This window comes from Culex pipiens, chromosome 2, assembly GCF_016801865.2.
Source record: "Culex pipiens pallens isolate TS chromosome 2, TS_CPP_V2, whole genome shotgun sequence".
Classification (NCBI taxonomy): Eukaryota; Metazoa; Arthropoda; class Insecta; order Diptera; family Culicidae; genus Culex; species Culex pipiens.
The window spans coordinates 121389058-121403676 of record NC_068938.1 but is presented as its reverse complement, the minus strand read 5'-3'; the positions used below and the strand labels follow the sequence as shown (position 1 = coordinate 121403676).

Genomic DNA, 14619 nt, shown 5'->3' with positions numbered 1-14619 from the left:
TTGACTCAGTTCGGTGTTTATTTCCAGAGTTTTTTTTTGAAAAGTTCCTATAAACTATTGTCTTTCATATGTTTATAGGACCTAATCAAAAAAATGTCGAGATTTTCAATGTTGAAAAAGAAAGTAGACTAAAAATTTTGTAAGGTTAACTTGTTAAATTTGTTATTTAATCATTGATTGATTTTGTTTCTTATTTTATGATTCATAATTTTTATTTTCTTTTAATTTTCACGGATGCACTATGCATAAGGGAGATTGCAATAAGCTGCTTGAAAAGTTCTGAATTTACATATTTTTTTATTTAGATTTGTCTAGCTCAAAACTTTCCAATTTTAACCACGTGGTCACAAATGCCGGTACAGGTTTCATCCAGCAGCATGAAAAAAATGTAAACAAAGCTCTTACACATGCGCAGTGTCTCTCCCCTCCTCCGTAAAAGGAGGCAATGTCAATCGGATATGGCACCACACTCCAAGGCACACCACGATACAGCACAGCACACTACGATGGAATCACGAATCGCATGAGCTGCATGGCCAATGAGAAGGACCAGAAGACTCTTCTTCATTCTTCTGCAGACTGTCGCAGCAGAAGCACGCGTTTCGCTCGTGGGAGAAGTCGAGTATCATTCGATTCGTTTTTTTGGGGAAAGTGATAAGTGATTAATTTATTTTCTCGAGTAGATGAAGATGTTGGCGTTTGTGAATAAGAAGTGAATTTAACAAAATTTTAAAAATAAATCAAATAATTGTTTCAAATTACCTTGGGAAGAAACGAAAAAAAATCCAGTGATTTTGTGGCACTGCAAGTGCGCGGGTGTATAAAAAGTCACCATATCGTCGCCGAATAATCCTCATTTATATTCAGCTCGCTAGTTTGGCCGACGTGACGGCACTGCAAATTGGAAGAAATTTTTCTCTATTATATACCAAAGTGCTGTGCTGTGCTGTACAATATCTGGAAATATAAAGACCGAACAAGTGTATGTACCCGGCTGGAGGAGATTCATGATGGAAGCTCGCGCAGGGGCGTGATTTAATTCTGGCCACCATAGCCATTCCATTACGTGGAACCTAGATCCGTGTGTTCCTCCACGTAAAGCTTTGGAAAGGTGCAAAAGATTCCCGGAGTTACCGAAGGTGGTCGGTCTAAGGTCACGACGGCCATACTTCAAAGAATCCCGAAAGGCCCGGACCGGCAGTGGAACCCTGTGATCAACGATTTTCAATCCAACTCGTGCGTGGCAGTGAAATTGTCCGGACCGGCTTGGAATCGTGGAGTTGGAGTTTGAGTTGAGGAGAAATAAAAATTACACCATGAACACGTAAGTTTCAATTAGCCGTTCAGAGGCAGCGTATTATGAGCGGTGAGGTCTCTTCATTTTGGCGCGGATTGAACGATATTGGCTTCGGGAAGCGGGAAAAGAAGTGACCGACGTATAAGTTGTACGTAATTTACTTTAAAGAATTCGACGTAAAAAAAATCATAGGAACAATATTTTTAAGGGGAATCATATTATTTGAATTTTTATATGAGATGTCGACAACTTGCTTAAAAGCTAAATTTTTTGTCGAATTTTTCTGCATCAAAATGGCAAAAAAATGCATCTAACACTTAATTCGATGAAAATTAATACATTTATGACAGATGAAATATCTCAGTTGACACCAATAAAATAACCAATGATTGAAAATAAAACTTCGTACCGTCAGTGGGGGTGACATTGGGTCTGGGGGTGAGATTGAGTTAAAGTGTTTTTTACGGATTTACAATTTACAGTTTCTCATTGAAACATAATTCTGTTTAAAGGGTTATGTAGAGGACATCTTAAGATGACTTAGCTGAAAAAATCTCGTTCCTAGAACAAATCCTGTCATATTGGTGTCTGTCTAAATTTGAGGTACGTCTTTGGCCAAAAATGACCTCTCGAAAAATCAACTTTTTAATATTTTTTTTGGAATTTCTCGAATAGTACTTAAATGTTTGAAAATCTCTACTTCAAACATTGTACCATGAACAAGAAACACTGTTGGATGGCTTGTTTTTTTAACCATATCACTGTATTTGAGCATCATTTTAGTTTCATTTGACCAAATGTCACCCCCTCTAAGGGGTGAGATTGGGTCAATTATCAAACGATTGCCATTTAAGTTTGAGTCCATCAAAGTCCACCATATTTTGGGAAAATGTTATTAAACTATCTAAGAACAATTCTACGAAAGAAGATTTTCGATGTTATTTAAGTTGTTTTTTGTATTAAGAAATTACGATAGGCGTTTTATGAAGTGTTGTGATTTGAGGTTAGGAAAACACGCGTTAGACTTTGGTACAACACTTTATTAGATACCGACTTAGGACGTCTGTTCCGGACGACGATCGGAAGACGAAAGAGAACGACAATTGTTCAACTGTGTGCACCTAGACTGACGCCATAATTTACAAAATAATGCTACCTATTTAATTGAGGCTGGCAATACTTTTATACCATCCGAGGGATACTACAATGACCCATAGTCACCCCCACTGACGGTAATCTTTTTTCTTAGAACGGTCATGAAACGATAATAGCATTCGCATTTTAATAATTTCAAAGACATAACTCATCCTAAAACAAACTTTAAACATCGTCTTAATTGTATCGTCAGTTAACAGAATTAAAGTACATATCTCTGGTTAGTTATCAATACGTCGGAACATCCATCGCGTCATCCGACACTTTTTTTTAACAATTTAAATCATTTTTAAATTTAATAATTCGTAAATTGGTCGAGAACCGTTCGAAAAATGACCGATATTTGGCCGATTCTTAGCGAAGCTACACCAAAATGTCACTTTTTTCAATTTTCAATGTGATTTTTCATATGAAAGATTTCATTTTTATTAAGATTCAATGATTTACCTCAAAAGCCAAAAATATTTACCAAATATAGTCTGCTAGACGTTGAATAAGAGAGGAGTTTTTTTTCATAAATTTGCTTCTTTCGTTGTCCCGTCACGCAAAGAAATGGCTGGCAAAAACTAAAATTTTAACCAATTCGTTCAGTTCAAGGAGCTAAAGATTCGTTTTTCAATTTGTGATAATGCGTACAAGAGCAATAGTTTAAAAAAATCAAACTGGCAAAACTATAGCGATTGTTGTAGTGTGCCTTTAAAAAGTCCTGTTTTACGATGTTGTCTCGTCACGCTACATTTTCATTTTAGAGGAGTCACCTACTGTGACCGGTTCCTGATGCCCCGGAGGAAGAATTGGCCGCTTTGGTCCAGTAAAAAGGGCAAGATGCATGATGATGATTTTTCAAAACCAATGCATAAGAAGCGTTTTCAAAATAAATAGAAAATATATGTTTTTTCATGATTCCAAAAAACAGTTTCCAAAATTCATCAATTGATCTTGCCAGAATTGATTGTTTTAATAATTGGACACTAGTAGTAAACTACCGTCAACTGGGGTGAATTGGGACACATGGGGTGAATTGGGACAGCAGTTTTAACCATGTTAGAGCACAATATTTTGATTTTTCTGGTTGGTTTCGGATAGAACACACTCAGACCAGCAAACTGTGTACATCCATTTCCAAATTTAAATCCTTTAAGTGCTCTTACTACTACTGTCCCTATTCAGACTGTAGTCCCAATTCGCCCCAGATGACGGTACTCTTTTGAAATCACGACGTTTGAAATGAGACATGCCAAAATTACTTGACCTTACTGGTCAACCTTCCACCGGGGTCCTGGAACATGGTTCCTGTGGGGGGAGGGGAGTGGGTCTGAGCAAGTGTGACATTGCGTGTCATAAGCATACACAGAAAAAAAATGATGGTAATATTCATCAGGAAATGGTGACAGAAAAAAAAAGTTTAATATTGCATCAGAAAATGGTACATTTTCTTCATTTTCTGAAAAATATTCATCAGGTTCACATTTTTACACATTTTTCTAAGTAATATTATTAAAAAAGAGGTAATGTTCAACCAACCAAACTTTCAACAGTCCAAAATTCAACTTTTTTTGCTTTTATTTTTCGTTGATATTTTTATTTTTTCATCTATTCATTATTTCAGACATGCTATTTTAAAGTGTCGAATCACAAATCCGTGGTTTCTCAGTTCAGCCATGTCAGGCTAATGTTCTGTTTAAATTAGTATCTTTTGCAAGATCAAAAAGTATAGTTATTAGTGTGGTACACTGTTAAAAATTGTGTAAATTTGATCGTGTGAAATCGGAAGGTATAAAGCTACCCCTTTGATGATGTAATTTTCGATAGTTAATGGAATATTGAGCAATTTAAATATTTTTCAGGGCGAAAATTACACATTTTTTACATCAAAGATGTACTCATTCCCAGATGTAATATTATCATGATATTTTTCAACTCAACGATCAACTCAATGATTATTATCTTCAATTCAATTTAATTGATTTATCCTATGAAGAAATTACTAGCAATACAATATATCTATTTGATTATGTGGTTTAGTTCCTAAACCAATTCTCTTCAAATCCATATTTTCAAAACCTGAAGAACATCTTGAAGACCAACCAAATATTTTGCTCAAATTATAATGCTGCAAGTTTTGATTACGGGGGGCATCGAAACACGGTGTTGACAACCTGCTGCTGCATTCAAACCGGCAAAAAAACGTTGCATCCATCCGAAGTCTGCACCATGTCTGACGAACGATCAATTGCCGTTTGATGCCAGTCTCTCTTACATCCTTCGATTTTCTCATCCGTGTCTGCCCCGATCGATCGTCCGGTAAAGTATGGGAACGTAAAATTGCAAGTTCCTTTCTCGTGTTGTCATCTGCGCTATTTTTTGTGTTGTTGTCTGCATTATACACACACCCTGAAATTAGAGGGTTCCGTTCGAATAATAGTGACATAATGATTTCCGATTGCCATTCGTTTGCGATTCTTTTTGGTTTCGATGGAATTTCCCAGAACTTGGTCAATCAGAGGGGCCAAATGTGATTAGAAATCATACATGTTGCCTTCGTTCGGTTTGCCTTTTTTGCCGAACAAAGCTTCCTAATCCTTTACTTGTGATTCGGAATCCAGCCCGTTCACAAATCTTTTTTATTGCGACCACATAAAACAAGGGGTTGATTCTGGTGGTGTGACTACCCCTTTGTTCAGAGGGCTTTCAAATCATACCGGATTAGGACACTCTCCGGCCAAACATATGTTTCCCCCAAGGGGAGGCGTTTTAAGTTATTAAATTGCGGATTAAACTCATAAATAATTTTAAGTATGTGTTTTTTGGCTGGGCAAAAGGGGCATTTAAGGGGTGATGTATGAGATTATTGTGGTCGAACGCCTCAAATGTCATGTGTGTTTTATGCCTCTTCTGCAATCACATTACTGTCGGTAAAGAATTATGTGCTTTTTTGTTCTAAACGGTATTTTCAGTTGCTAATTCCGTATTGTAAAATTACAAAAGAACAGAAATTGCAAAATTTGTGTTCAGTATTCAGTTTTTCACTCAAATTCAAAATATTTTTTTCTAATAGACGGTTTTTCCTCTCCAGTGCCACTTCTTTTTGCACGAAATAATTAATGAATTGCAAGCAGTAACGTGACGGCAAGAAATTGAGCTGAGAGAAGCTACTTACTTTCTTGTTCCACGGCATATCCCAAAGGAGCCGTCGTCGCAGGCATGGCCTACTGCAACAGAATCAGATGCAGCAGCAGCAGCAGCAGCAGCAGATCATGGCATGTGTGATTGATATGAAAAACGGAGCCATCAACACACAGCCCAAAAGCAGCATCGCAGATCTCAGCTCGCGTCACGGTTGGAAAAAGTGGAGACAAAAGCATAAACAAACAAAACTTCGTTAGCAATTTGCTATCTTGACGCATGTAAGGAACTTTTGAATTTGGTTGTTTTGGTTCAACACTTATTATTATTAATTATAAATCGCGTTCTGTACATTTTAAACACAATGGAGTCCCAAATTTAACCCAAAATCGTCTTGAGTCACAATAGCACCATGGTGACGTCAAAGGCAAGAAACATTCAGATCCGAAAGGTGGAACATGATAAGAGCAAACGACAGCGCGGCAGCGGTTTCACGGCGCGCAAAAAGTGGTCCGCGGCGGTGATTTATTTGATGATTGTATTTTGCCGACGACCGACGCCTCACCAGGGGGGAGAGGGGAAGGGGGCGGTACCCTGGAGGATTCGGGGGGCTGGTCCTCGGACGACCGATCTGGTGGCTTGCTGAATATATTTACAATTGAAATTAAATGGATGATAATTGAAATTACCACATGACGGAGACCGGCTACCGAGATTCCGGGATGATTGATTCTGGTAGAAAGATATTTTTGAACGAAAATGAGTGCAAAGCAAACTGAAAGTAATTTAAAATTGAAATGAAATTTTAATTAGAGATGAACACAATCCGGTTTAAAACGTACACAAATAGTGTGATTTTATTTCGAAATACTTTTTGTCAAGTATTTTATAATATTTTTATTGAAACAGGATAAATACAATTTGAACAGTTGCATGTCGTCGCTTGTGTGCTATCTTGTGATACTCCTGCTGTTAAAAGATAGGACGTGTCACAAGAAAGCACACAGGCGACGATGCGTTAAAATTAATCATTTTTTTCAGATTGGATTACTGTAACGTATAATTTTTTTATTTTTCATAAAATTGACTCTGAAAGGAAGAGAAAAAATTTAGTAAATATGGTATCTCTCACGACAAACCAATAAAATGTAACAAATGTGAAAAGTTTTACAGCTTCTATCATTACGTTAAGATCTTTATTTAATTAGAGCAGACAACACAACCTGTTGTTTGCTTCAAGGTGTAATCGAAGACAATGGATTTTTTTCCTGGTACAGTGAAACCTCTGTTTACGTGATGCGTTACGTTTTTCAGATTTGTCGATTTCTCTGGAACGACGCAACATTTTTGCAATGTTTTAGAAGCAATCTGTAGGTTTTGTTCAGATCTAAAACTCGCTTATTGAAGCATGCAAAAATATTGTATGGTTTAAGGGAAATCTACGAAACAAAAACGCCACCGCATAAAAAAAGGTTTCTCTGTATAATTGTAAACACGTATTTATAATTCTAGAATCCTGTGCAATGTCTTTAAAAACAAAACTTAAAACATCCCAACATAACTTGTCGTCTAAACCCATCAAACAGAGAAAAAACAAACATTCCAATGAAGACGACGACCACCACCACATGCACGACACTCCCAAATAATTGATGAGTTTCGCTACGGGCCATGGCAAAAGTCGACCATATATTGCCTGCCCGGTGCCCGGCGATATTCCTTCACCCGTGATTTGAATGAATTTTGCACGCCCCAATCGAGATAACCCGTCGTGATAAATGAACTTTTACTTGCTATCGGTCAACTCCGGAGGCTTGAGAAATGTTGCTGTCCTTTTTCGCAAACGGGGTGAAAAATATGCAACCTAAAGTATGGACTATTTTTCTTTCCTCAACTCTATTTGCATCTAATTTCACGCTGTGACTTGGCGATTTATGGTTTTCTGAGGAATTGATATCAAGTTGCAATGATTTTCACGTCTGAGACAAACATTCAACAAGCAAAATGTGTGAGAATATTTACATTTCCAATGTTGTTTTTTTAGGAAGTTGGTCAACATGCATTTAATCTTAACCTCCATTTCCAGTCCAGTGCATCTTCCCGTTCGCGAACAACGACGCACACCGGGAAAAGTACTGCAAAGCACCGCAAAAACCACATTCATTTCACTAATTTATTTTTAAGAGATTGCTTTTTGCTGTCACTTAATTTCCAATTCTGTTTCTTTTTTTTCATTCTTTTCCGATGCTCCGTGATCGCTTGGTTTAAATTTTTGTTCGGAAAAGATTCCTGCGCCTCCGAGAATTTTCTTTTGCGTGCGTTTGGATCGCTTTACGGTTCCTTGGCGGATATTTCTTTGGCCAAACCGGCTGGTTCGGCATGCTCTGGACAGAGGGCCGATCGGACAAACCACGGCGATCGAGTCATCGAACGGACGGACGATCGATCACTCGGGGTTTGTTGATTGATTTTGTGAAATCAATTATATATCACCGAAATACCAACGGAGAAGCACGAGAACTTTGCAGGCATGAGGTTGACGAAAAATTTCGATTGAACGAGGAAACTGGGAGGAAGCTGAAGAATGTTACAGAACTGGTTAAATTTTTGTGTTGTACTTTGTTGTGCGAAAAAGCTAATCATTTTCAAGATATTTTGTGCATTTTATGTTTTTTTTTATTTGAGGAAAATTATTTTTTAATATGTGAATAGACATTACTCTGAAAGTGTTGACAAAGTTCCATATTATCTCTTTAATTATATTTTATTATGAAGAAAATGATTAGCAAGAGGTAAAAAACACATAAATCCTTGTTTAAACAAAACCACGGAGATAAAATTACAACTGGAAATTTCAGAAAAAAAAACAACAGGAGAGGTGTACCCATTCTCATATGTAATTTCACCTCAAAAATGTGTGCCGGGAATTCCCGGGATTTCCCGAAAAAAATATTTACCGTTTCCCGGGAAATTTGTAAATTTCACGGGAATTCCCGAAATTTAAGCAGAATTATTTATTGCTTTAATTTTTTGGCACATTTTTTTTTAAATTAACAAAAAAAAATGAGACAGCTACTATTTTATTCAACTCAATCTACTGATCTTATTGAACATACCAGTTCGTTTGAAAATGTCATGTCAAGGTTTATTACAGATAATATTAATTTCTGTAGCATTCAAAACTGGGAATAGATCTTGTTTATTTGTTGGGCAATACAAATTACAATATTATGTAATGAAAATATACTACTGGTAATTTTTTAAACAAAAATATTGTTTTTAAAATCATGAAAATAAGAAAACCCTTTCTGCCAAGATCAAAATTGAGTTTATTTTACGTTTTGTTTACCAAAACCAAATTGGATAAAAATATGAAATGTGGATATGAAAAAATCTCTAAACTATTATGAAATTCTTTTTAACATTTATTATAGTCATTTTTTAACCTAGATTATTAAATAATCATAAAAAAGCTACTTCGTATTGAGCATGAGCATGAGCATGAGCATGAGCATGGTTGACTGCCAATGAGCTGCTACTCCGTTATTGACAGATCAGCTGAAGTTAAACAATGAATCAAAAATGATCAGTGGGAGCCAACCATCCGTTCACTGTTTAACCTCTGAAGATCCCTACTTTATTAGTCAATACCGGCGCCCTCCCAAGAAGCCTGCAGTTCAACGAAAGGGAGGAATGCTGTCTGACATATGGCGTCGCGGTGTACATCAAGCTTTCATAGCATGCTAAGAAAAATTTGATGCTTTTTGAGGGAAAACCGTTGATTCCGGAGACATCGGATTGTTTGCCGATGCGCCAGGTCTAGGGACAACGAATCCATATGCTCTCTTCGGGAAAAGTGTTCTCCAGACCATTTCCCATAGGCCTGACCATACCAGAAGTTGTCGCGTGATTCTCCCAGATCTGTAGGAGCGTTTGAACAAAAAGTTCCAATTTCCCATAGTAATTCCCATGTAAACTTTAACCCTGATGCGCGCAGCCAGTTTACAATAAAATGAGCTGATAGTTGGCATGAAAGTCCATATGGGCATGCCCTACAAGGGGAACCATACTAAAACTTGATCCGAGAACTTTTTGAAAAACGTACCCACCCTAATATACTTGTTGATACCGCATGAGACCGTTGAATCCACAGCATCTCCTTCAAGCATCACGTGATTATTATTTTTTGGGTTAGTAGGATAAGGTATTGGCTTTTCGATGCCTCCCGAGCTACGATGCTATGGGGAGGACTTTCATAACAGACCCGTCGGCGAGCCTTCCGAGCAACGATGCTATGGGAAGGTCTTTCTGGTTAACACACAAAGTCACTCACACACAAATATTTCACTCCACTATTAATTAATCCAAAATGTCAGTGCGTCTTTCGATCATTATATAGAAATGGCTTTTTCACCATAAAAAATAAAACCTTATTCGAAAAAACTATACACAATTTACCCGACGCCGTGCCTTCCGATCAACGATGATATAGGAAGGGCTTTGGAAATCACAAAACAATTAATTAAGATCAAGATAAAAGTGCACACGATAGAGCTCCGAACAACAACGACCAAAAAACAGTTAGAAACGACATCTAGGCGAAAAAGAGAATCCCCAAAATCATTACCAAACCAATGCATTTTCTCGACGCCACAAAACCGACATTTTACAAATTTTACAAAACTGAACCAAGACAACCGAACACCTACGTACGATTTCCCTGAAGATGATTTAATAAAAATCGAAACGTTGGATAAAGTACACAAATAAGTGTTTGAGCTGCTTTCAACGACTGCAAGCCGAAAATCTATCTCAAATTAATAAACACAGTCGAAAAAGCCACATTTAAGATCACAAAAAAATCACAAAAAAACACCAATATTCAACGAAAATTACGCTCAAGACACAAATAATTCAGTAAGTCATGCTATTATTCGATTACCACAATCACTCACCCCATACGAACACCGACACAAAAGCACACAAAAAAATTAACCTGAATAATCACGATTTCACGTCCCCACTTCCAGCGCACCAATCAAAAAAAAAAAAAAAAGCTATTCGTTAAATATAAAGTGCCAAAAAATTGCAAACATATTTCAAAAGTTCGCTCTAAATATTTGAAAACTTTGAGTTGTGATTTCATTAAAACAGTATTTTAAGGGGTTACAGACATGTAAATCGGCAAAAATGCCAGAGGTTGATTGAGCGCACATTTGAACTTTATTTTTAAATCTGTTTTCAGGGCATTAAAATAAACATTTTCATCTACTAACAAAATCAATTTGAAGCCATTTGGTTGTATCGTTGCCGAGATATAGCTATTGGAAGTTAGCAGTTTCAAAAAACGGGTGCCACGATATCTCAACTCTGCTTTGACCAAATCGGCTCAAAATTTTGGTAAAGACTATTTTTCTTTTAAATATCATGTGTCAGTATTATTCTTTATCAGATTCTCTTAAACTGTTCATTGAGACACATTTAAAAGCAATTTAATGGTATTGGAGTATTAATTAATTAAACTTAATGTTCAAACATTGTGATTGGAAAAGTTGTATTTCTTAACAAAAAAATACCAATGATTATTTTTTGATAATTTGTACGAATTGATAGGCAGCTTTTAAGAAAATTGTGTTTTTATACAAGCAGTCAAGGCATTAATTGATCCTCACACTTATATTGACCTAAATGGTTGTTATTATATTCAATTTGGTAGCTAATTATTAATCAGAGCCAGAATCAGAACAATCTTCGTTAATTTTAAATTTCCCGGGAAATTTGTTGAAAATTTCCCGTTTCCCGGGAAATTCGAAACCCCGGGAAATTGGACGCTCTATTTAAAATCATAAACATTGATTGATGTAATGTTACATAATCAAATACACCTACCTAAATAAACCTTATTTTAAAATGTAATCTTCTAAAATCAAACTTTTTCTAAGAGTTTAAATTTTAATCCCTTTTTTTTACAGCGCCTTGAAAACTCGTGACAGTCAAACATCATTCGGCATAAAACGTGAAAATTTGTTCTGTCGGTGTAAAATCGTATTTAAATCTAGAAAACGGGTTTCTTTGTGTTGTTTACAGAAGCGTTTGTTACAGAAGCGTTTACTTAATTTACGATTTCTGGACCATTCAGAACCATCATTGACATTCATTGCCCCAAAAGTAAAAAAAACTCCTTCTACGGCCTTAAGATGATTGTTTAAAAGCTAAACTTTTCATTTGTAATTATTATTTTTAATACAGTCCAGGCTCGATTATCCGAAGACCTTGGAAAAATATCACTTCGGATAATCGATAATTGTTGAGCTTACAACAGGTAAGAACAAGATTGTCCGTTCAACCCAGGTGCAAACGCAGAAATTTGCGCCTGTCATCAAAGCCTGCCTGTCATCGACTATTGAACATACCAACCGCTGTAGATTGTTCTATTTATAGCTGCGCAATCTTCTGCGTCTACCACTGCGTTGATAATCGGATAATCTTGTTCTTAATTTAAGTATGACCTCTAAACAACACAAAACTGATTACAAAAATTTAAATCCAAGATGACGGCCAAAATTACGGTGTTAAGTATTATGAAAATACATTTGGTAATTTAATAGGCAATCGACCATTCAAATTCTACTAAAATTGGGTCGCAGAACTCGAATATGATGTAAAAAGTAAGAAAATATAAAAATCGTTTTTTTTTGTTTGTGATTCGATTATTCGAAGTAGGTACTATGTAAAACCTTCGGATCGATTCGAAGCTTCGAATAATCGAGTTTGGACCAAATTCGAAACTGAGTTTTGAAGATCAGAAACAAAATCAAAATTTCTACTTTGACTTTAAAACATTGTGTTCTTATGAATACAATTCATAAGATTCTTAAGATTGTTTTCATTTACCAATTTAGAAAATTGGAGAAGAGAGAAAATTTGTTTTGATTTAAGCAGAATAAAAGCTAGACAGGTATAATACCAAAACAAATGTTCATTTTCCACACCTGGCCGTGATTCAACCCGTTTTGAGTCAAAATGTATTCGTCTGCATTCGAAACAAACAAAAAAGGTCCTGCCAAATAGCGCCAAACACGCCGCCGTCATGGCCAGACCCCACGATCGATCGTTTTCCGTTTGGGCATGCTTGTCACGACCGCATGGACTCATCTTCCCCTTTCCCCCCATTGACTCATGGCCTGCTTGTCTAAAGAGAGTGGGAGAAGGGGGGCGTAAATGCGGCAGCCACCCGATGACGGGTGGAGCATAATAATCATAAAAACGAATACGCATGCTTTCTCGACGCGCCCTGTGCGAATGTGTGTGAGAATGTGCAAGCTGAGCAATAGAAACACACATTTCCACACTAACACCACCCTAACATCACCGCATCGCGAAGTCTACTGGGTTCTTGAGGGAAGAAGCGACGTGTTGTCACGTAGTGGACTCACTCAAGCTGGCGCGGTCCAAGGCCTACTACCACGAACAAACTCACAAGCATAAAGTTCCTTGAATCGATCCGAAACCACAACACTTCGCTAAGCTCGGTTGGTCCGTCGGAAGTGTTGAGGATTTCCGCTTTCTCGGTGAAAGCTTTTCCCGGAACCAAACACTTCGTTTTACGGCCACTTGGTTTGCTCCTCTTGATTCGACGGGGCTCAAGAAAGAAAGCTACACAACAATAAAAACTCAACAACAAAAAAAGAGAAGAATCACCGTTTGTGTAGGAATTTCCCGGCATCCGGCAGAAAGTCGAACGTACACGTTTATTGCTTTATGTAAATTTCCATTTAAATTTATTGGCAGAAGATGGAGGAATGTTCTTTTTTCCCACCTCCTTCCAAATCTTCTTCTAATGTGGTCCTTTTCGTACGCTTTCCTGCGTGTGCCGTGCCAGCCGACAGGCCAGAATCAAGTGCTCGAAAATTCCTCCGCAATGACGCTAATGCAGATTTATTGGAAATACATTTAGAGAATGCTGTTTTGTAGTCACCTTGCGATATTTTTTTACTTCGTTCGATGGGGGAAATTTTACGGCAGCTTTTTTTTTGCTTTCGGAAAATTCTTCGACCCTCTCCCATTAGGGACAGCAAGTGACGATGAACAATTTGGTCATGCAAATTTAAATTTTATTGTTATGAACAGCGCTAATAGTTGAGCACTGGTGGACTGAATAAAATTTAGTGAAGGAAATTGGTTTTCCATTGCAAAGTAGCTTGGAGATTTCTTACTAGGATTGAAATGGAAAAAATTACTTATTTTTGATTGTCCAGCTTAAATATGACCCCTAAAATTATTCCAAACTGATTCATAATTTTTAAGTTCAAGATGGCGGCCAAAATGGCGGTGATGAGGCATAAAAAATTAACATTGTAAATAAATTAATAGGTAATATACCACTCAAATTTTGAAAAAAATGGGTCGTGGGACTCGAATTTAATGTAAATAGAAAGATTTTATTGATTCATCATTCGATTGTCCCATACAAACCTTTGAATAATCGAATTTCGGATAATCGAAACTTCGGATAATCGAGGCTTCGGATAATCGAGTCTGGGAGTTTGGTTCCCCTTGTAGGACATACTCATAGGGGCTCTCAAGTCTAATATCAGCACATTCGGTTGTACACTGGCTGTGCGCATCAGGGTTAAGACCTGGGAAAACCTGGGAATTCTGGTACGGTCAGACCTAAGGGGAATGTTCTGAAGGACACTTTTTCCAAAGAGAGGTGTTCATCAAGCTTTTATAGCATTCTAAGCAAAAAAATATGCTTTTAAGGGAAAACCAATGATTTTCACGACATCAGATGTTTTGTGGCTAATAAACAAATTAATCTGACCACAAAATTCAAAGTTTGAAGTAAATAAACAATGATCCTAACTGTTGAACAAATATGCAATTTTTATCCGTCAAATAGTTTTAAAATCGTACAAAAATCTATTTTACAATTTTAGAACTATAATTAGCACATGTCACCAAAACCACAAGTGTCCCTTATGTTCCGAACCTAATTCAATGACACATACGAGAAGAGAGCACCCATTTCACAACCCCTC

The 14619-nt window shown here is 36.9% G+C and overlaps 1 protein-coding gene across 1 annotated transcript in view; it reads left to right on the top strand.

Moving 5' to 3' along the window:
- The first annotated feature begins 590 nt into the window (after positions 1–590).
- Positions 591–14619, top strand: part of LOC120421366 (zinc finger protein 226-like) — a 35314-nt gene continuing 21285 nt past the window's right edge. Inside the window, exon 1 of the mRNA XM_039584555.2 lies at positions 591–1324. Within this exon, the coding sequence (XP_039440489.1) occupies positions 1317–1324 (8 nt within the window). The 5' untranslated portion in view covers positions 591–1316. The remainder of the gene's footprint in view (positions 1325–14619) is intronic.